This window comes from Ambystoma mexicanum, chromosome 5q (assembly GCF_040938575.1).
Source record: "Ambystoma mexicanum isolate Mex_15411 chromosome 5q, UKY_AmexF1_1, whole genome shotgun sequence".
Taxonomy (NCBI): domain Eukaryota; kingdom Metazoa; phylum Chordata; class Amphibia; order Caudata; family Ambystomatidae; genus Ambystoma; species Ambystoma mexicanum.
The window spans coordinates 634372770-634395417 of record NC_090933.1 but is presented as its reverse complement, the minus strand read 5'-3'; the positions used below and the strand labels follow the sequence as shown (position 1 = coordinate 634395417).

At 46.2% G+C, this 22648-nt stretch overlaps 1 protein-coding gene across 2 annotated transcripts in view; it reads right to left on the bottom strand.

Moving 5' to 3' along the window:
* CHD7 (chromodomain helicase DNA binding protein 7) overlaps positions 1-22648 on the bottom strand; it is a 1412705-nt gene that overhangs the window by 720759 nt on the left and 669298 nt on the right. For both annotated transcript variants that reach the window (XM_069621097.1, XM_069621098.1), the window contains exon 5: positions 12235-12369. In XM_069621097.1, coding sequence (XP_069477198.1) covers positions 12235-12369 — 135 coding nt within the window. The remainder of the gene's footprint in view (positions 1-12234; positions 12370-22648) is intronic.

The following is a 22648-nucleotide window of genomic DNA, read 5'->3' as shown; positions in this document are numbered from 1 at the left end:
AGGACGGGCTTGATGTGGCCATTAAAGTGATGCAGAAAGACAATCAGAGGAGGTATTTGGCGGTGATCCTCGAGGGGAGGGCAGAGACCTTTACAGTGGTGACCCTCTATGCACCTAATCGGGGCCAGGACCCCTTTATTCAAAACATTCTCACCGCCTAGGTAAATTTGCCAGGGCTAACATTCTCTTAACGGGCGATTTCAATCTGGCATGGGACCCTTAAAGGGACAGGAGTTCTACCTCTTGGGCTACCCAAGGGAGACCCTACGGGGATTTTTAAGATGCAGGATTTGGCCCTAGTCGACGCATGGCGCGAACTTCATGGGGACTAAGAGGGCTACATGTTTTACTCGCACGCACACAGGACCCACTCGCGAATCGACTATGTATGGCTTTCAAAACCTCTGGTGGGGAGCGCTACACACATGGAATTAGGCGCAATCACCCTAGCCGACCATGCTCCTCTTACCCTTTCGCTAGCTAGGTCAAGGGGACCCCCCAGTCTATGGAAGTGGAGATTCCCGGTCTCGCCTTTCATAGTTACTTTCCTTGTCAAGGAGCTAGAGGGGGAGATAGGGGCTTCACAAAACATAACAAGTGGAAAGACTCAGCCCTGCAACTCTGGTGGGATGCCCTCAAGGCAACGATCAGAGGAAGGATCATAGCTATCAAGGCCAGAAGAGAACGGGAGTTGAGCCTGGAGGAGCAACATCTGGAGGCCGAACCCAAAGGTATGATGGCTAGGATGGGTACTAAACAGACAGCAGCCATCAAAAGGGAATTTAGGGCAGTGAGGGCAGTTGAATCTTATACAAATGAGGGCGGCTGAGCGCAATCTTCTCCAGATGCGCCAACGATACTATAGTAGAGCTAATAGATCTGACCGACTTCTGGCCTGATTGTTAAGGAAGGGGACAAGACTATTCTGAAAATTAAGGGGGAGAGCGGGCGTCTACACCAACACCGCAGATACACAAGGTGAATTTTGCAAATTTTATGCAGACTTGTACTGCTCGGATAACCCATCTCTCCCAAAACAGGAGGCATAACTAAACAAAAAAGACCTCCACCAAATCTCTCCGGAAGATCGAGAATTCCTGTAGGGTGAGATAACGTTAGATGAAATCAGAAGGGTTATTAACCTCCTAATAAAGCCCCAGGCCCAGATGGGTTTGTTTCGGAATCAAAATTCATAAAGAAGTCTTCATTCCAATTCTTACTAAAACTGTCCAATAGTATAGGGTCCACCAGGGTCCTTCCCAAAACCATGAAGGAAGCCAAAGTGATCCTGATACACAAGAAGGGTAAAGACCCGACTGAGTGTGGTTCCTACCGCCCTATAGCATGGATTAATGTTGACGCCAAAATTCATACCAAAGTGCTAGCAAATCGTCTTGACACGATCCTCCCCAAATTAATACACACAGACCCGTCAGGTTTTATTACTGGTAGGCAAACATCGGACAACGTAAGAAGACGGGCCCACCTTGTGGAAAAGACCCAGAAAAGGAAAATCCCAGCCCTTCTGCTAGCAATCGATGCAGAGAAGGCATTCGATCGGGTGGAATGGGTTTCCTTTTTGCCGCTATCATCAAGATGGGCTTTGATCCAGGCTTCATTGGCAGAGTCAGGCCTAGCTACCAAAATCCAGTGATCCGTCTACCAATTAATGGCCAAGTCTCAGCCCCGATCCCGGTAGGAAGGGGTACAAAACAGGGCTGTCCAATGTTTCCCCTTCTTTACGCGCTCCATCTGGAGCCCTTCCTAGCAGAAGTGAGGGCAGCGAAGACAGAGGGTATCCCGTTCTGAGGAGTTGTCCATAAGGTTGCAGCCTTTGCCGACGACATGGTTTTAACCTTAACTCAACCTGATATCTCTTTACGTGCAGTGGGTAGTGAACAGTTTGGCCTAGTGGCGGGGTTAAACATTAACATGCATAAATCTGAGGTCCTCTCTCTTTCATTAGTGGCTAGCACTGAGCAAGACCTCAGGAAGGCATATAAATATAGGTGGGTAGTCACTTCATTAAAGTACCTGGGAATTCAGCTAACCAAAAAGATAGAGGATCTCTAGATGGCTAATTATCCCCCTCTCCTTCAGAAACTCAAAACAAAGATGGTGGACTGGGGGCCCCTGGCGATATCGTGGCTGGGACTTATTAATGCTGTGAAGATGGCGATCTTACCCCTGCTGCTTTATTACTTTTCGGCCCTTCTGATGCCCGTCCCAGCATACTTCTTCAAGGCCATTCAGAGAATGACCTATCGGTTTATCTGGAATCAGATACGACCAAGGGTAGCAGCTTCCCTAATGAAAGCTCTGACTGCCCGTGGAGGACTGGGGGAGCCGGTCTTCAGGGTATATTACCTGGCAGCTCAGATCCGGGTTATCAGGGATTGGCAAAGAAACAGGGGGAAAGTTTGGAGGCCAATGGATAGAGCGGTGGCGGGAGGAAATCTGGGGGGGAATTCTGTGGTTGCCGAGGCCGGATAGACCTATCCAAATGTACTGCAGTATAATAACCGCAACAACGGTTGAGGCATGGGATCAAGCGGTGAACAGGGCGCACATCTCCACCTTCCCCCTCCCCTTACACTCCCCTGCACGGCAACCCGCAGTTCACTCCAGCACTTACTAGGGCATCAGCTTTTAACCCGTGGTTCCATGGGGGATGCCGGATGGTGCAAGATATGTTTATCGGTGACGAGGTCAAACAATTTGAGCAGTGCAAAAAGGACTTTAGCATAGGGGAGTTGCATAGGTTTTCCTACCTCCAGATGCGGCACTGGCTTTCTCACCCGGAGGTTAAGCAGGCGGGGTCCCGTTCCCTTACTCCTTTCAAAAAGTATCTTGATTCGGACACAGGGAAAAGGGGGGTTCTGGCTTCCATCTATAGACATATTAAACAGGGAGAAGACCCGTCGACCAGAAATTATATGAAGAAATGGGAGGGAGACACTGGGTCGGAGACAGGGGAGCCGGCATGGGAAGAACTGGTCACAGATCCCCAAACTCATACGATCGATTCAGATTAGGGAGATGTGGCTAAAACTGATGCTTCAGTGGCATCTAACTCCGGTCAGGCTAAATAGGATATTCCGCAATATGTCACGTCTATGCTGGAGGGATTGCGGGGCAATGGGCTCCTGGGCTCAGGTCTAGTGGGAATGTCCCGAAATCGACCAGTTCTGGTCCCAGGTCCAGCGGGCGGTCATTCAGGTCCTGGGAATCAGGATAGGTCTGAACAGAGGCTTGGACGTGCTGGGCCTAAATGGGGCCCTGTCAACCTTAGCTACAAAGGCCGACCGTAAACTCTACGTGATGTCGGCTGCCTTGGTCGTGGCCCAAAAGTGGAAAACTAAAGATCCCCCACAAGAACACGAATGGATTGCCAAAATCTGGTTGTTAGTAGTTTTGGAATGGATCACCTACTCTATCCAGGGAGACCATTTGCGGTTTGTTTCAGACTGGTCCAACCTTCTGTCCTACCTAAAAGAGGGGGGCCGCTGAGCCTGGTGCCCCAAGGCCATGGAACTTCTGGGTATAGTTCACCCGCAAGATGAGTCAGACTTGTGACAATCGATTAAGGGGTCCTACTAGGCAGCCACTCCAAGGAAGATGCCTGAAAAACTTTTATAGCTGTAGAGATTGACTCTCGTACAAATTTGCACTCAGAGGTGTTCTTGGATCAGGGGGTGGGAGAGGTGGTGGGCAACGGGGTGGTAGTTGGGGTAGGGGTTCGAGTTTATGTAATCTTGTTAAAATGCTGATAAAAACTTATTAGAAAAAAAAAGACATGAAAATAAGTGGACGGTTTGCCAAATCATTTTTTGAAATAATCAGTTGGCTGAGCTCTAGAAAAGATGACATACCGTACATTTAATGTAATTTTTCAGAACAGTATGTCTCAAATACTTCTTCCGTGATACCGCTGAAAGAGCGCTCACCATCTACTGGATTGTAACCAACTTCTTTTTTCACCCCAATGTCTCCTATGATATGTCCAGAAATCATGGCCTTCGAAAACAAAATCCTATCCGAAGTTAAAAATCTGTTCACCAAAGACCTGAAGTTTTTCGATAACCTTACAATAGGCCAACGCACCGCCTTAAGACACTTGAAGGCTATCATGACGACTTCCTGATAAAACCCACAGACAAAAGGCGGCGGCATCGTCCTTTGGTCACGTGTTTTATATGAAAATGAAATCACTAAATATCTTAAAAATGGCAATGTTTACAAAAAGACCGACGTCAATCCTAGGTTCACGATTGTCCGAAGAGATAGACAGTCTGATGTCACATGCACACAATGAAGGCTGGATCAACGACGATTAGAGACTATTTCTGATTAAACATCCTACGACTCTGGCTTTTTACCTTTCGCCCAAAATCCATAAAAACGTAACCATGCCTCCCGGAAGGCCTATTGTTTCCGGCATCAACTCTATTCTTGAGCCACTTTCAATCTATGTAAACCACTTTCTTCGACCATCTGTGAGCAAAATGAAATCCTTTGTCCAAGATACTACAGCAATGATTAAGATTCTCCAATCTCTCACCATCAATGAACACAACCTACTTGTCACGCTTGACGTTGAATCGCTATATACCGGCAATTCTCAAAATGAATGTCTTGAAATTTTCAAACTATTTGGACAAAAGAACCTCAACCAGAGTTCCGACGGATTTCATAGTAGAATGTGCTACACTCGCACTGACTGAGAATTTCTTTATATATAAAGACATACATTTCAAGCAATGCCATGGTACAAGTATGGGCGCAACTTTTGCGCCCCACATAGCGAACCTATATACATGGATAATTTTGAGTCGACACACATTTACAGTGACACCAATACTTTCTCAAGAAAAATCGTAACATGGAATCGTGGAATCGTTATAGTGACAATATTTTCCTTATCTGGAGAGGATCCATTTCTGACCTAAATCCATTCGGACAAGATGCATATACCCCTTCTGGATCTAGAAATCTACAGAACAGATAACAGTATAGAAACTACATTGTAGGTTTACGATACATCGAAAAATACTTGACTGTCCTTTTCCAGCTTTCATCCAGCTAGTCAAAGAAAATTTGCCCTTTGGGCAATTTCTGCGTTTAAGATGCAACTGCTCCACCATCTTCATTTTGAAGCTAAAAGATCTTACTATATGCAAGACAGACCATGGTTATCGAGCCCACATAATACGCCAGGCTCGAAAAAGAGCTAGACACACTAACCAAGATGACTGTCTCAATACAAGACCCATAGAAGAAAAAAAACCAGAAAAAATGCCACCACTTATACACCAATTAGCAACCAAGTCAAAAAGACGGTGCTTAAAACTGGAAAATTCTTCACACTGACTGTTTCAAACCTGAGAAACCACGTTTCGCTTTTAAAAGAGCCAAAAACTTCAGACCGACCCGTGCACACCTACGAAGAACCAAAAATCCCTCCATCTTCACAGACCACACTCTGGCAGTTACCTCCCGTAATGAGCTTTTTTCAGTGCGGTTCCTGCTCAGTGTGCTCCCTTACTAAAGATATAAAAAGCATCGATCTATACAGAACCAACTGGCAATACAGTCGTTTCTCGAAATGCAAAACAAAATGGTCAATGTATGGCATTAAATGCCCTTGTGGACTAATATACGTAGGCAAGTGCAAACAGGAAATTTGACAGCGCATCAGCGAACACCGCTCTTGCTTAAACTCAGTTGAAGACAAGCCAGTGGTAGCACACTTTAAAGCATTGCAACATAAATATATGGAATTTACATGGTTCGTGATGCAAACAGTACCTATCCCCTTTCGGGGAGGCGACCGTGATTTACTCCTCAAGAACCTAGAACAAAAATGTATATACTGTTTGGATTCAGTTAAGAATGGTCTTAACGTAGCAATAGAGTGGAGCTTATTTTTTCATAAATTATAACATACTAACATAAAAATATTGTTCTCTTATAACAGCCAGTACTTCGATTCACATATCTTTTAGAATCCTGTGTACCAACTAATGGTGTCTGAATACCATAATGCATTTATGTATAGTAACCATTTATTTTCTATAAATACATGTTCTCTACAAAAACTTGTTTGACACAAATGTAATTACGATACAATCCTGCATCTATGTAGCTATCTAACAGTGTATTAGCATCTTCAATTGTACAGCAAATTGTATTAACATTCCGACTGTACGCACACAATGTGTCCACCTTGCATTTGCCCCAAGCAACATTTTATTTTAACTTTGAGTCTCAATATGAATCCTACACTTCGACATCTTTGTCTAAGTAAAATAAGCACCTTTAATTTGAACTCATACACTGTTTCCATAATGCACCCTTTTCATCTGGTGTCTGAATACTATAATGCATTTATATTGTAACCATTTATTCTGGTTCTAAGCAATGTGATCACAATACTATTCTGCATCTTTAAATGTACATTAAAGTGCACTTTGATTTAGCTTACATACTATGTCCATCCTGGATCTGCCCCCAGTCTGGACATGAGCCTATAATTATATACTCAAGCATCTGTCTAAATTTACAGTAAGAATCATCTTTTTTTTTTTACACATGGTTCCCATCATGCACAGACTTCGAGCGGAACCCCTTTTTCATTATCTGTTAAGCCTCAATGTGAACATCTATACAGCTTCATTTGCCGAATCATTGAGTATTTAAAAAAAATGTGTAATCGCACTAACCAGGGTGATGCATCAAACTAATTAACTTGCATGACTCCCGCGATACATCACAATCTTTTGAGACACGCGTGTCTAGTAACTACACTACGCCCCTTCTGACGCGCCCGTTCCCCTGGCGACACGATAAATACACACCATCTGGATCATCACTACGCATGCGCAAGAACGAGACACTGCTCCAGGCATCCGGCAGCTCACACCAGGTAATCAACAGCTCCTTGTGTTCCGCTTGCCTCCGCAAGCTCTTAATCCACCTCGCCCAGAAGCGAATAACTAATGGTACTTCGTTTGCTTTATTGCCAACCTGCAATCAGCATCCTAATAGTATGCCCTGACTTTGCAGGTTCACCGAGCCCTTTCCATTTCGGCTCCTACCTCAACTTCACGCTTAGAGGCTCAACATTTCACCGCTACTATAGCATCTTGCGGTTTCTCCTGAGTTTTCCCATTTCAACTTAAAAACCAGGTATTTTGCTTAGTATTATCATTTTAAATGCTTTAATGTGCCACTTATTAGCAATATTTGCGATTGTAGCAACATCTCGACCTAATTATTAAAGGTCTTTGATGCATCATGTTTGATCATCCGACGTTCGCCATAATGGCCCCCGTCCACAGCCCGACAACACAAAATTACATTAAATAAACAGTATGTCATAATATTTTCTAGAGCTCAGCCAACTAATTATTTCAAAAAATTCTTTGCCAACACGTCCACTTACTTTTATCATGTCTATTATTTTTAGATGACACTTTGAAACATTGCTTTACTTCGTGCCTCCAAGAACACGACCAGTCCTGATGACAGTTCAGACACCTTTCTTGTGAACTGTGTTATTAAATAACTGCTTTCGAGAAATTAACTGTTTCGAACTTGAAACACTCAAATAGTGCCGACAAGCCTCACCATGAGTCATGCACTTCGCTGTGAATCAAAAAACATCTTAAAAATACATTTTGAATTGTGAAATACCCCAAATTGGTTTCATGTTCACATACAAATGTCATTCATTGTTTTTTTGTCACACATTTATGTACAACCCTTGACTGTCAATTTGTCATATGTCTGTTTTGATTTTAGTCAGTATTTTTATCAGAATAAAAACTATGTATCTTAACACACTGTTCCACCAGCGTGATCTAATGTTTTTCCACTAGACTCTAGACATGCTGACATCCGCCTAGCGCTTGAAAGGCGAGGTAGCCTTGACTCACTCTGGTCTTCTCTCATGACTTTAAACTCCCCTGATTTATGAAGCAACTTTGCATAAAAATAAGTTTTGAAGGCCACCAGTGGTAATGAACAAAAAGGAGAGATGCAACACTTGCATACTTTGAGCTATTTTGTAGGTTTCTGCGTTGTTCCAAAGGAAAATGACATATTGCATCAATGTATTAAGGAGGCTCTGCATTCAAGCAATAATTTACAAGAAAAGTGTCTACTATTGGAATCTCGGCCATTGTCCAAGAATACTTTGATCATGAACAGATTGAAATTGTATGATTCTATCCCGACCCTACGCTTGATCCAATCAAGAGACGTGGTTAAGTTGAATTCTGCAGTGATAAACACTTGACAAGTATTCTTGGATATTCCATCTATCTTGATCAGAATTATTATCTTGAAGAAAACCCACTTCTTGCGACCGAAGGGTTTTGTTTTATACGAATCTGATGAAAGTCTACCTAAAATCTCTAAGACAAGATGTCAGAGCGGGGGATAACATAGCTGATCACTGTACTTTTCTGCCTTTACGAATAACCTGTTTCACAATACTAAGGGCAGGAGAGAATGAAACCAAAATATCTAATCGCCATGCGGCTGATTCAGAACAAAATTGGTCCTGGCTTGCTGGAGCATTGGCGAAGAGAGATACTCGAAATGATCTCCTAAAGGAGATGAGGTTGGCAGCTATCCAGTTGGGCTCCTGCAATACAAGGGGACACTCCACCTACTGGGGGGAGCGACGACCATACTCTGACAATCGCTCTTTTACAAACCTGGCTCTTAAGGAGTCCCCTTCTGGAGGGATACTCCATTAAATCTGGCTACAAAAGCTGAAAAAGGCAGAGCAATGGCAGGGTTATTGATAGTTACCAAATCTGGTAAAGGTTTTTCAGTATCTGCATGGAAAACCCCAAATCACTTTATTCAAGCTGTTAAAATAATCTGGAAAGCAGAGCTCTATCGTAGCTAGCGCCTATTAGCCTTATTAAATTTGTATTGGAACCCTGCTGGTATACCCGCTGACATATTTCTAAATGGAGTATGTTATACTAATAGCCTTTCCGACCCAGCCATTATGGCAGCTATAATCTGAAGTGATTTGAATAGCATTTGTGGGCAGTTAGATTCACAATATCCAACTCAACTTACAAGCCATGTGTATATGTCAGACTCCATATTGGCACAGTTAAAGCGGAAAGTCTTGACAACTAATGCGAGAGACCACAATATCTTGCAAGTAACCTGGAAACTCGCCTCCAATCAATGCCCGGAAAGGACTTCTAACCCGAAAGTTGAAATTAATGGACGGAGAAGCATAATTACTTGGACAGAACCTTTAACAAATAAAAATATAGACTGGACGAGGCGTTAATGAATACTCCAACAGTAGGTCCAAATCAGGTTGATGGATGTAACAATTTAAAATTCCTTTGTTCCCAAAGGGGAGGGAGGGGGGGGCTCTTCTAACAAACCCTTGCATAAGCATGCTTTTAATCCGATTAGAGAGAATTATGAGCTGCTCTAGGAGATCTAACCCAAACAAATAAATCTAGCTTTGCCCAATGGGAAACGGGTCATACATATTTTAGAGATTTGGAGGCGATGCAGAGTACTTAAGCAACAAGGAATTCGGCTAACCTCTGGAAATTGCTTAAAACCTGCGACACCCCAGCTGGCCCTTCAAATAAATCCCATAGCGGAAGACTCATGGATTTATTTTAACAACATCTTTAAACTATTGCTGCGATGACCCCTGTAAAGGAGACACGACCCGTGATAGTAAATGAGGAGGACATAGAATTGTTAATATCCAAATGTAGTGGGTCAAGAGCACCAGGAATGGATGGACTTTTTAACTCCATTCTCAAAGGGTTTCCTGTTATTTGAGCAAGTATATTGTCCGAGATCTTTACAACCATCATTGAGGCTTGCTCGATACCAGTATCGTGGAAAACAGCAATAATGATACCAATCCTTAGAAAGGTTAATGTTAAAGGACATTTGTACTTTGCACTATCACCACCGGATTGGTCGCCTGGCGCTCTGGCGGCTATGAAAGAGGGAGGGAGGGTGAGTTAGTGGGAGAAGGCTGGAAAAGTGCAAGAGTACAGTGATGTGCTGTTGGCAGCCTCAGCAAGGTGGGTTTGAGAAGGTTAACAAATTATCGGCCCATTGACTTATTGAGCGTTCCAGGAAAATCTTTCGCCTCACCAGTGCTAGACAAATTGAACGAATGGATAATCGCGACTGCGGAATTCAACAGGAACCAGTCAGGCTTTGTCGAAGGGGTGGGAACGAACCCGAGTAGGATTCTATTACACCATTAAAAGAAAATAAAGGCTCTGGAGGATGGAACCCCAATTTACCTTGCCTTCATTGATTTTGCGGTCACAGCCAGCATGGATAGAACCCGCCTATGGTAAAAAATGAAGAAATGGGGGATTGGCCTCTGGCCTATTGGAAATTATTATCCAACTTTATACTTGTACCTCCCATACTGTTCCACTAAATCAGCAAGGGAAGTTATCAGAGAGGATCCCAACATTCACAGGACTAATGCAGGGGTGCATATTGACCCCTAGTGTGTTTTTGATTTTCATGAAACCATGTCTGTGGCCAGGGCTAACCTCCTTCCCCTACCAAGAATTATGGTCCAGGGAGTCCACTGCCTATTTCATGTTGGCGATTTAGTCCTGCTGGACCAAACACCTATTGGACTGCAGAGTTCACTAAATGGCTTGCAAGACTATGCCGTAAATGATAATTTTGCAATAAAAGCCACTGAATCAAACGAAATGGTGTTTAAATGGTCTGTGGCCAACACAGCACTGTCAAGATTTGATCTGTATCAATACATAGGTTTCAATTTTAACAACAAAAGAGAAAGGAAAAACAGTCTGCAGATGCCCAGGGTCTGTTGATGCTAGGAAATTTTGGTAAATTATCTTTGCTACCTGTATATGAATTTTACAAGGCAAAGGCAGTTCTGATTATAACATATGGGATGGAAACCTACATGTCCACATGAACCAACTTGAAGACCTGTTCTGGAAAAGGGTTATAGGCCTCCTGAAAAGTACTCCAATCCAGCTGATGCGTCATGAATTAGGATTGTCATCATTAAAGGCTATGGTATTGTGGAAAAGGTTCGCTTTTTTCGTAAATCCCTGATGGCAGATGATTCGTCTCGTTTAATGATATCCAAGGTTTCGAATGCAGATAAGGTGGTAACTAATGGCAAATTGTAAAGAAGATAGTTTACAGCTATTGAGAAATGTTGGTACTGACGTGGATGGCCTAATCGTGAACCGCCAAGAGATAAAAAGAACTGTGGAGACCCAATTGGATCATCACGTTGGAGGAATGTAAACTATATAAGGCCTTTGAAAAGGTCAATCAACTACCCAGATACCTTTTGGAATTTCCCGACCAGGAAAATCCGGCTAAACTCGCTTCCAACAAGAGAAGTTTTAGGGGCAAGAGACAAGTGGGAAATTAACACCAGGTCATTATTAGACATATTTTGGTTGGCTGTACAGTGTTTGCAGAAAGGAGAGGTTTGACATTAGATCGATTCATAAAACATACACAATATTGAATTAGGATACATGGGGAGCAATTCTGTTCAGTAGCCAATACCCCAGTCTCTTAACAGGTTTGGTTATAGTTTTTATAATTGATTTTTAGGAGATCTAAATTAATAACCTCTTTTTAGAAATATGTAATTGAGACAAAGCTATTTTAGACATGTTTAAACTGGTTTTGATTGAATAATGTTTTATCTTCTAATAGAGCAGACTAAATGTAAATGTGTATTAAGAATTGATCAAATGTTATTGATGGAAATCTTTTTAAAGAAATGTATATTAATTGTGAATTTGTAATAGCTAAAGGTTTGCTACAATTGCAAGCTAACAACATTTAAAAAAAAAGAAACTTGTTTAGAAACAAATGCAGGACTTGTTAAATGAATTGTAGGGTCTTTAAGGAATCCCTGCCTTTTAAGAAATAATCAAGCAAGCATGATAATCAAAACAAATGATTGACATGTACTCGATTCCATGTGTTTAATTCCATGAGTTTCTATTATGTTCAACATAGTAATAATGATGTCCTGATTTGGTGGTCCCATTTTGTATAACGTAAGTAGCCAGGAATCCAACACATGAAAGAACTTACAAAAGCACAGTAATTAAATACTTTAAAACCTATCAATTCATTGTGTGACTGTCGATCTAGATGGAAAATCTGTCAAGAGTTCAAAAATGTTTAAGGTTAACAGACCTGCTGCTCAGACAGTGAAGTGTTTGAAGGCGAATATCTTCCAGCAGCATCCATATCAAGCTCATCATCAGAAATCTTGAACTCCAGGTCTTCTGTGTACCGTTTCCTCTTAACCTGCCTGCTGGAGCGTCTCTTCTGAAAGTATTAACCATCAATATTTATACTAGTTCCAGAAAATATCAAGAGCTAAAATTCATTTTCCAAGGAATTTTATACAAGAAAAAAATTGCAACATTTTATGATTAGATTCAAATAAGGCTGCCATGTGGTATTTTCACACTTGCAAAAAACAAAAACATTCACTAATAAAGTAATACGAATATTCTCAATCATCTTATCAATCGACTGTTCAAGGACTATAATAAAGTAATCCTATTATCTCAAATAAGCTTTAAAGCAGTGACATTTTTCAAAATGCTGCATCGGTAAAGCATCAAACCAATGTTTGTATATGCCTTTTTGGCAACATCCTTAGTAGTACAATCCCTGGAGTGCTGTTGTCCGAAACTTTACTATTACATAACTGCACAGGTCAGTCTTCATTTGGAAGTTAAGATATGGTATTACATTGTGAGAGTTGCTATTTCTGTAATGTGCAACTATCGTGCTGGCATTTCACAACAGCATATTAGTCAAAGGAAACAAAAGGTAATCCAGGCAGGAATTCCCAGTAAAATCAAGGCCACTTTCAAGCCTTGACAACCCATTTTAGGGCTGGCGAACCCCGTAATGGAACATTCACCAATCTTGCAAAATGCTTTGATTTTGCTTGAATCTATATGGCCTGAGGAATTCCCAATCTCATGCATGACTATCGCCCCCCAATTCCAGACTTGCTCCCATCCTTGCAGCACAAACATTCCAACACCGCCAGAACATGCATTAATCAAACGCTTTGACGAAATACCTCATTGCTGTGCCATATAACAGATCACTGTTCAAGCACTGCGTTAAGGAGAATCCAGTTACTTGAACACCCATGTGCAAGAACAGATTAGTCAGGATGTAGATCATACTCTTTACCGGAGGGATCCTAACCGATGCCTGATTTTCTGAAAAATCATCAAACATACAAGATCTGTAAAGTTATTTGTAGGAAGTGAATATAAGTGGTCTTGCACACACAACTGGTTCATTGTCTGTGGAACCTTCGAGCCGTAATCATGAATGAATGCCTGCAACACCTACTGAAGTACAGCGCTTCACTGATTGCTAAAGCTAGGTTCATGCTCAGCAAATACCCACAATAAAAATCTGTTCTATTATGCTCTGCTCCCATAAAACCTCCTGAGAGACTGCAAACTCGAGATTGCAGACTTATTTGAAAGTCCATCATATTCCCCAGCCCCATAAACCCAGTCTGTCACTACCAACACACTGCTCTTCACCGCCATATAGCTGCCGCATGCCTTGATCCCATATATTACACCAGGGTGCAGCACATTGAGGCATGCAGTCCCCACCCTCCATCTTTTCTGCTCCGTGTTTAATCAGGAAGAATACCTGACAGGGTTAAAACGATACCGAAGGCCTGATTGCACGTCAACGCCTGGTGAGTTTGTGTCTGTTGGAGGCAGGCTTATCATTGTGGACTGTGGAAGAAGAATTGGGGGCTTGAGGGAGACCGAAAAGGTAAACCTCTGGGCAAAATGAGCGGGGATTCTAGCTCCTGCCCAGACCAATGCCAGATTAACGTCTGACAAACGCTTTTTTGCCCTGCCCTCAAGATGCTCTACCCCGAGGGGTAGAATTCCCAGCATGCCACTGAGCAGAGCTTCTGAGCACGGTAAAGTGAGGTTGAGGCATCTCAGCCTGCCAACCAACATACAAAGCATGACAACATGAGAGACTGGAACCCAAATTTCAAGTAGCCCATTCTCCAAAATTAAGGTGCTTGCCTCCATTACAAGTTACTCAGCGTAGTGACTAATGTACTCTTAGGCCCCTTTCCTCCATACTGTATGGGCCATCTCTTCCTATGGATGGGAGGCGGAACCTTTTCACCAGAAAAAACTTCCCTTTCAAATTTAGAGGCGCGCTGGGGTGCAGCACAGAGTATGTGCTCCCTGACTCCGCCCACAGGCACCACTCCTCAGTCCCCATTGACGCATCGACAATATTTATCATTGCCAAATGACACCTATATTATTAGGGGGAGGATGGTGGGACATATGGAGGAAAGGGGACTAAGAGTATGTTAGTCACGACGGTGAGTAACGTGTAATTAGTCTTATGTCCCGTCCCCTTTGCTCTGGTATCCAAACAGTAATGCTTACAGAAAGCCGAAGGGGTTGCCCAGGTAGCTGCCCTGCTTATGACCTGCCACTGAACCTGTCGCTGGAAGGCGATGGCTGTGGCCTTGGCCCTGACCGTGTGAGCGTGCATGTTGGCTAGCAGCGGCTGGCGCTGCCCCTCATAGGACTCCTTGATGGCCGCAACCATCCACCTTGCAATGGATGCCTTGGAGGCCTGATAACCGTGTCTGGAGCCCCCCCAAAGAGACAAAGAGTGTGTCCGACTTGCGGAAGGCCTTGGTCCTATCCAGATAGAATTTCAGAGTGCGTCTGACATCCAGACAGTGTAAGACACTCAGCCTTGTCATTTGGGTCGGAGAAGAAAATAGTCAATAATATTTCCTCGTTCAGATGGAAAGCTGAGGGTACCTTAGGTAGGAACGCTGGGTGAGTCCGTAAAACCACCTTATCCCTGTGGACAGTGGTATAGGGCTCTGAAGGCACCAGTGCCTCGATCTCGCTGACTCTGCGAGCGGAGGAGTCGTACTAGCAGAGCTGTCTTGATGCTGACCAGCCTGATGTCCACAGACGCAATTGGGTTGAAGGGTTTGTGCGCCAAGTTGCCCTTCACCACATTGAGGTCCCACACCGGGTGTGGCCTCATGATGGGTGGGTAAAGCCTGGACAAGCCCATCAGATGTTTGACTATTGGGTTGGAAGAGCAGAAGACCTACTCCAAATTTTCCTGTAGTTCCCCCATCGCTGCCAGATAGGTGCGACATGTGTCCAGCTGTACGCCTGAATGGGCAAGGGGCACCTATAACGAGAGCACATCGTCCAGTGTGTCAGTGTGTACATCAGGGGGAGGGGGGTCAAGCTCCTTAGACTCTGCCCAGTGACAGAACCTGCTCAATTTACTCTTGTATTGGCTCCTAGTGGCCTTGCTCCTGGCGCCCTGGATGACCTCCAGGTTAGCCCGGGATAGGCTCAGGTGCTAACTTCTGAGGAGTGGGGTGGATAAAGCTGCCCCACTGCTGGGATAGGAGAGGTGCTGGGCCCAGCGGGCAGTGAATGGGTGGTCTGTCCGAGAGGCTGAGCAATTCGGAGAACCACAGCCTCGCTGGCCGGGAGGTGGACAGCCATGAGGTAGAGGTTTTCCAGGGCCCATTCCCAGATGCGGACAGCTAGATCACACAGCAGGGGGGACCCGTTCCCCCCCCCACCCCCTGCTTGTTTACATAGTACATGCTGGTGGAGTTGTTGGTCTGAATCACAACAGTCCTGGCCCCAATGAGTGGAAGGAAGTGTCATGATCCCTGCTTCCAAAAGGTCAGGGTTTTCCCAACTCCCTTGGAAGCAGATCCATAACCCAGGTTCCGAGTGCCAACCAGTCCCAATTGGGACCTTTTGGACCCAGTCCTGGCGCCAGTGGCACCAGGCTCATAAATATGCCCAGTCCCAGCGCTGGAAGCGCCGGGCTCATAATGCTTGGGTGGACTTACCTGCAGCAGACCATGCTGCTTACTTGCCTGCCAGTTGAGCCTCTGATCCTCTTCTGTTTGGAACTACTTTTCCTGTTGGGTGGGGCTGGAGCCACTCCCTAGATTTAGAACACTGGAACTCTTCTGGAAGGCAGGAACTCTTTTCTTACCAGGAATTCTTTTCTTACTTAGGCGTGGCTGTGGAAGGAGACACCTAAGCACTACAGGAGGCTATTTAAACCACACCCGGTGGATGAATCTTGCTTTGCGTTATTCTGCAACCTCTGCAGCAGGACGCTCATCGTGTCTTCTGCATCCAGTCCTGGGCCTAAGGAAAAAGGCTTACCATCCTGAATCCAGTCTTCAGCAACACCTATAAAGACAAGAAAGAACAGGTTAGCATTCCGGCATCTGAAAGGCAAAGGCTTACCTACTCTTCGTGCGCTCCGGAGGTCTTCACACTGCATTCCGGCATCTGAAAGTCAAAGGCTTACCTACTCTTCGTGCGCTCCGGAGGTCTTCATACTGCATTCCGGCATCTGAAAGACAAAAGCTTACCAACTCTTCGCACGCTCCGGAGGCCTTCGGCGCTGCATCCCGCATCGGAAAGACAAAACAAGGTGCGTTTAAAGACATTGGGGAACTTAAATACTCACGTGCCATTACTCCTTTCCGCATCTAATCCAGTGGGTATTCCGGCACCCTGCAGCCGCTCCGAACTCGTACCTGCAAAATAAAAAGACAGTTAGAGCGCATCGTGAAGCAGGCAACAAGCGCTTACTCACGTGCTTCCAGGCGCTTCTATTCATCACACGGGCTCCATCTTCAACTCACTTCAGCCCGTCATCCGCCATCGCCGGAACCCTGCAAAACAAGAGACATCATTACTAAAGACTTTAAAAAGACATTTGAATGACTCGAAACTTACCGTTCGTGCAGTAAACGACGGACAGCAGTCCTCTGAAGTCAAGAGGCCTGCGCTACCTATCCAGTGAAGAAACTGGCTACAGCACCCTGCCCCGAGGCAGATGGAGAGCTCGGCATTCACTTACCTAAGGTGAGAGCGTTAACCTTTGGGGGTCTACAGGAGAGGAGAAGAGGAAAGAGATAGGGACACCCCAATAACCCCAGTTCATTAACCCCATATTTTCTATCTGCAGACATCTTACTCTACACGTCAGGCATACAGTGCACAGAGGTCCAGCCCAAAGAGCCAACCGGGTGCTACACATCACCTTTGAAGATACGGTAGTCGCCCAGTCAAGACCGGCGCCTCTGCGAGAATCAGGTGAGCGTTACAGGAAGGCCCCGAGGGCTCGCCAGATGACTGAGCTGCAGCTAGTTGATATGAGACTCCTGTTCCTGCCGGGTCCAGACTCTGTTGTCGCTGTGGCTGTCGAGAGTGGCTCCCCAGCCCTCTAGGGAAGAGTCAGTCGTAATGGTGACCTGCAGAGCCGACTGTCGGAAGGGCCTGCCGGTCCGCATATTGCAGTCCTTGGACCACCACGTGCGGTTCGAGTGAAGAGAAGGCGGTATGCTGACCAGCTCCGCTAGGGAGCTCTTCTCCTGATTCCATGAGGCTGCGAAGTGCAGTTGCACTCTCCTCATCCGGATCCTCGTGTGCTGGATGGCCAAAAGGACTGCTGCCATGATACCCAGTAGAGGTGCTGGTACCAACAAGCCGAAGTCAATGGTCTAGTAAGGAAGTGCGCAGAGGCCCTCTTGATGCCGTAATCTTGTCCTCAGAGGGAAAAACTTTCTCAGAACTGGTATCCCAGATGAGGCCCAGGAAGGTGAGAAACTGCATGGGCTGCAGCTGAGACTTGTTGAGGTTGATGGTAAACCCCAGATCATGGAGAGTACTCATAAGTGTGGAGGAAGTGTGGACCACCCCCTCCAGGGATCTCGCCCCGACGAGCCAGTCGTCCAGGTACAGGTAGACCTGGTGGCCCTGAGGAGGGCTGCCACGGCACTCGAGCCTGGTGAATACCCTGGGGTCTGAGTTGAGGCCAAAGGGTAGCACCTTGTACTGGAAAGGACAGCCCATAATCCTGAAGCTTAGAAAGGAGAGATGGGGCTGCCAAATCGGGACGTGTAGTTAGGCGTCATTCAGAACCAGGGTGCACATCCAGTCTCCCTTGTCTAGTGTCTCTGCAATGAGTACTGGCATAACCATCTTGAATTTTTGAAGCGGGAGGAAGAGGTTGAGGGTGAATAGGTCCAGCACAACTCAGGCCAGCCTAGTTCTTTTGTATGGTGAAAATCCTGGAATAGAAGCCTAAGCCCCTCTGAGAGGCTGACACTTCTTCCACTGCCTGGCTCTCGACGAGCACGCGGATCTATGCCAACAGATTTGCCGTCCCAATCTGTGGGAGGTGGGGAGGGAGGAGAGAGGATGCAAGGGTCCGCAAAGTTCTGGCGCCAGAAATGCACGTGAGGCTAGCCTGCCCACCACTGGAGACACACGGACCCGCAGGGATGTGTCATGCCTTTTTATTCTCGGAGGCTGCTGATGAGGGGGACTGTAAGAAGCCCTTGTTCGCCCCGGCCCCCATTTTTTGTTGCTTGTGCTGACTCGGCGAATTGTCAGGTTGTCTCGTCCTCCGTTCCTAAAAGCCCCGGAACCCACCCATCGCCTGCCCCTTGTCGGAGCGTTGATGTGACTGGGTGTACGCCTTGGACGTGGCCTTCGTCAGGATAGATGAAAACAACAGCTCACAGACTGCAAAGTCTTTATCTAATTCCTAGTCTGTGGTAGAGTGGAAGAGGTCACTACCCTGGAATGGAAGGTCCAATATGCAATGCTCTATTTCCTGCCAGAACCTCTGGTTTACGGCTGCCAGCATGGCATCCACGTTGGCCTGACACAGGTGCAGGGAGGCGTTCGAGTACAGCTTCCCGTACGCCTCCAAGATTTTCTCCCCCTTGCCTAGCAGCGCTGAGGACGAGGTGGCAGAGGATGACTGAGGCTTCGAGTGGAGGGACGCTGCAGTGATTACAGAAGAATGCGGCTGGGGTGTATTGATAAGAATATATCCCCCTCCATCTGTGTATTCTTGGCACTGATTGACAGGTTTAGTAGAGTGAGGTTTGAGCCACTCCTTCTTGGCTAGAGCCACAACAGCTTTCTGCATCGGGATGCCAGTCTTGGCAGGGGGTCGTAGGGTGAGGACTTCTGCCAGGACCTCCTTCTCTGGCTGCTCGACCTCAGTTTGAGGAAGGCCCAAATATTCTGCCAACTGCAAGTCCGTTATGGAAGGCCATCGCTGACGACGACGTATCAGGGTCCTCCACCTCAGTTTACAACAGGGTGTCCAGCTGGACCGGAGCGGGTGGTGGAGTGCTGGGTGCCATGAGCTGCAGTGTGGAAAGCGGGGCCGGAGGCTGCTGCAGATGCTGGTGTGGAACTGCCTGTACTGTGGGAGGCACATGAGCCGGAATTGGAGGAGCTGATAAGGGCTGTGCTGGGGCCTGTGTTGCCGGAGCCATGGGGGGGGGGGGGGGGGGTATGACTATGGGCGCCAGTGGAGTGACCGGAGGGAACAAGTCCCTGACTGCATCCCTTAGAATGGGCCCCATCTGGGGGGTTCGCATCAGTCCCAAGAACCTTTTGAAGAACCTGTCTTCAGAGGCCGAAGAGGAGGCAGGAGATATTGACGGAGTGGCTGGGTGCTGCGGGGGCCGGAGCACACTTAGTCTAGGTTGCAGGGGAACCTGCCCTGTGCTACTGATGGATACACTGTAGGCCACATACCTGGTTGCACCAGTCCCACCTTGAAACTCATTCACCCGCCTGCTCTGTTCCTAGGAGTGCCATCGGATGAGCGGCCATGTTGTCTGGCTGAGCGGCCATTTTGTCAGGCTGCATCCCATGTGCCAGAGTCGTGGTGGATGGCCCTCTGGGCACGGCCACGTCCAAGACTCCGTGTTGGAACCTGAGGCGTATCCCGCACCTCAGGTCTATGTCTGGGAGGCAAATCGCCCTCGGTATTGTCGCCGGTAGTGCTGCGTGAAGGCGCCCCCCCCTCGGACATGGAGCTGGTACTAGGGCATAGCCCCTCGGGTGTAGACCCGGTAGAAGAACCTTGCTGTCCCTCAGCACTAATACCGGTAGGAACCAAAGATTCCTCTGCTGGGTCAGCCTCGGTGCATGTGCTGGTAACAGAACCCAAGGGGTTCCTCCCGCTTGGGTGTTTCCTCAGGAAGGAGTCGCCCTTACGGGGTGTGGTGGATAATAATGGCTCTCCCTTGGGCCTCAATCTCGGCTTAACAAACTTCAAGTCCTCTGGAGGCGATCCTTCGAAGAGCTCCCTTCACCTAGCTAGCCTGTTCTTCAGTGCGCGTGGAGTCAGAGTCGCACACGGTACAACCTTCCCAGCCGTGGTCAGCACCAAGGCAGCAGAGGCAAAGAGCGTGGGGGTCAGACGTAGGAAAGAGCCCCTCACATGCTGGATACCTGCTGAAGCCCGCTGAAGTCGACATGCGATGGGGAGGAGCGTGACGGCGCAGAACCAAGTACCTAGATGACAAAGAAAGGCAAAAAGATAAAAGAATTCAGGAAGAGCGCGTGGAATTAAAGGCAAGGCCAAAACCAGGAGCGCTGGGGAAATCGGCCCGTTCCCGTTGAAGTGGAAAAGGGGACTGGGGAGTGTCGCCGGTGGGCGGAGTCAGGTGAGTGCATGCTCCCAGAGCCGCACCCCCACGAGCCTCTATATTTAAAGGGGAAGAAGGTTTTTCTGGTGAAAAAGGTTCCTTCTCCCGTCCCTAGGAAGGGACTCCCATACAGTATGGAGGAAAGGGGACGGGACGTCAGAGTACATATACCTTAGCTGTTGCTTATGCTGACTGGAGTCTGCTCAACCCTTCCCCCTCATCTGCCAACACACAGATGCTTCTTTTGCTACACATGGGATTCAATGCTTCAAAGCTTGCGAGAAAGCGAGTGAGCACACAAACAGCAGTGACAGGAGCAAAATTAGAAACATGAAAAGCTAACCCAATTGTTCATACAGCAAAACCTGCATATAAAAATAGACAACCTTGTCCATATTGGCATCAGCTTAAATGCAGTGCAATTGTAATTGCCATTGCCATTTATTTATCACCCTTAACCCATTTGTATAGCCTCAAAGCGCTTTGTGGCGATTCCAAGAGCGCTTTATGGCGATTCCAAGAGTGAAGTTGATGCGTGTGTGCATTCTGTCAGTTTAGGACTTAGGAGGGTTTGCTGGGCCCCTGTAAGCAGCCCAGCGGTCAGGCACATGGGTGTGTGATGTTGGTGGATTAGGATAGAGTGCTAGAGCAGGAGAATCGATGTATGCCCAGCTAGACCAAATTTCTTTTTTGTAGGTTGTCGCTGTATACTAATGGCAGAGGTGTTGAGGTAAGTCAGGGATATCAGTGGTGATGGCTACGCCAGCTGCTAGACCGGATTTGCATAGCCATAGCTGCATTCTAGAGTGCATGGATGTGGAGCCGTGCCTGCGACATGTGCCCACTGACGTGGTGCAACTTAGACATAACTTAGACTCAGACACCTGGCAAGTGGAGGTAGCGGTCAAGACTAGAGGGACAAAGCAGCAACTAGAAACACTCAGACCTGCGACACCTAGCAAGTAGGAGTAACGTCCAAACTAGGGACCTAGCCAGTAGAAGTACCTAGATTTGAGACACCAGGCAAGGGGGATAAACGCATGCATAAATATACATACATCCTGTCTTCCGGGGTAAAGGTGATAACAAAGATGGGCTAAGACCCAAGACTTTCCCCAGTGGGGTGGGTTTGTTTATTATGTATACAGCGCACTACACCCTGGGGTATCTGGGCGTGTTGCAAGACAGCTTAAAATATATACATACATAAGTACATTTGAGAAGACATCAATACAGAGTGATATATAGACAGCTAATAGGAGCAATGTAAACATATCAGTATAATACAATGACTACAGGAGCAAGAAAACTGAGCTTGCATCAATCTATAGGTCGGTGAGGGGAGTTGTACATAAAGGTCGGTAAGAGGCCTGGGACATCTTGTTTATAAGCTCAAGCTTTGTATGCAATGTCCTTGGTGAAAAGTCATTTTTTGGCGTTGAACCTAAAGCTATGTAGGTTGATGTCGGTCCGTAGGTTAAGTGGGAGGGCATTCCATGCCAGGGCTGCTTGTAACGGGAAGCTGGTACCTCCGGCTCTTTTGAGGTTGAAGCACGCTGAGATAATGTAACAGGAGTTAGCTGATCTCATGGACCTGGATGATGTTTTTAGAACGATTTTGTCTATAAAAGGTATTTGGGGGCAGCTTTATGAAGACATTTATGGGAGATGGATACAAGTTTAAAGTGTATTCTATCCTGAATAGAAAGCCATTTGTAACTTCTTGTTTCAGAGATGTGGTCCTTTCTTGGGATGCCCAATGCAGTTAAGTGCATTATTTTGTAGGGTTTGGCGTTTTAGTACTTTATTTGCACCTACATAAAGAGCATTGCAATAATCGAGCTTGGACAAGATTAGTGCTCGTACCAGGATCATGTGACTATTGGTACAGAGATAGTTTTTACATGCATGAATCAGTTTGCAGGTATAGGCGGTCGCTGTCACAGTGGCGTTCGCTTGTTTGAGGTTTAAGGCCGAGTCGAGATGGAAGCCTAATGTTTTAGTTTCCGTGGCAGTAATGATCAGGTAGAAACATCTTTGGTGCCC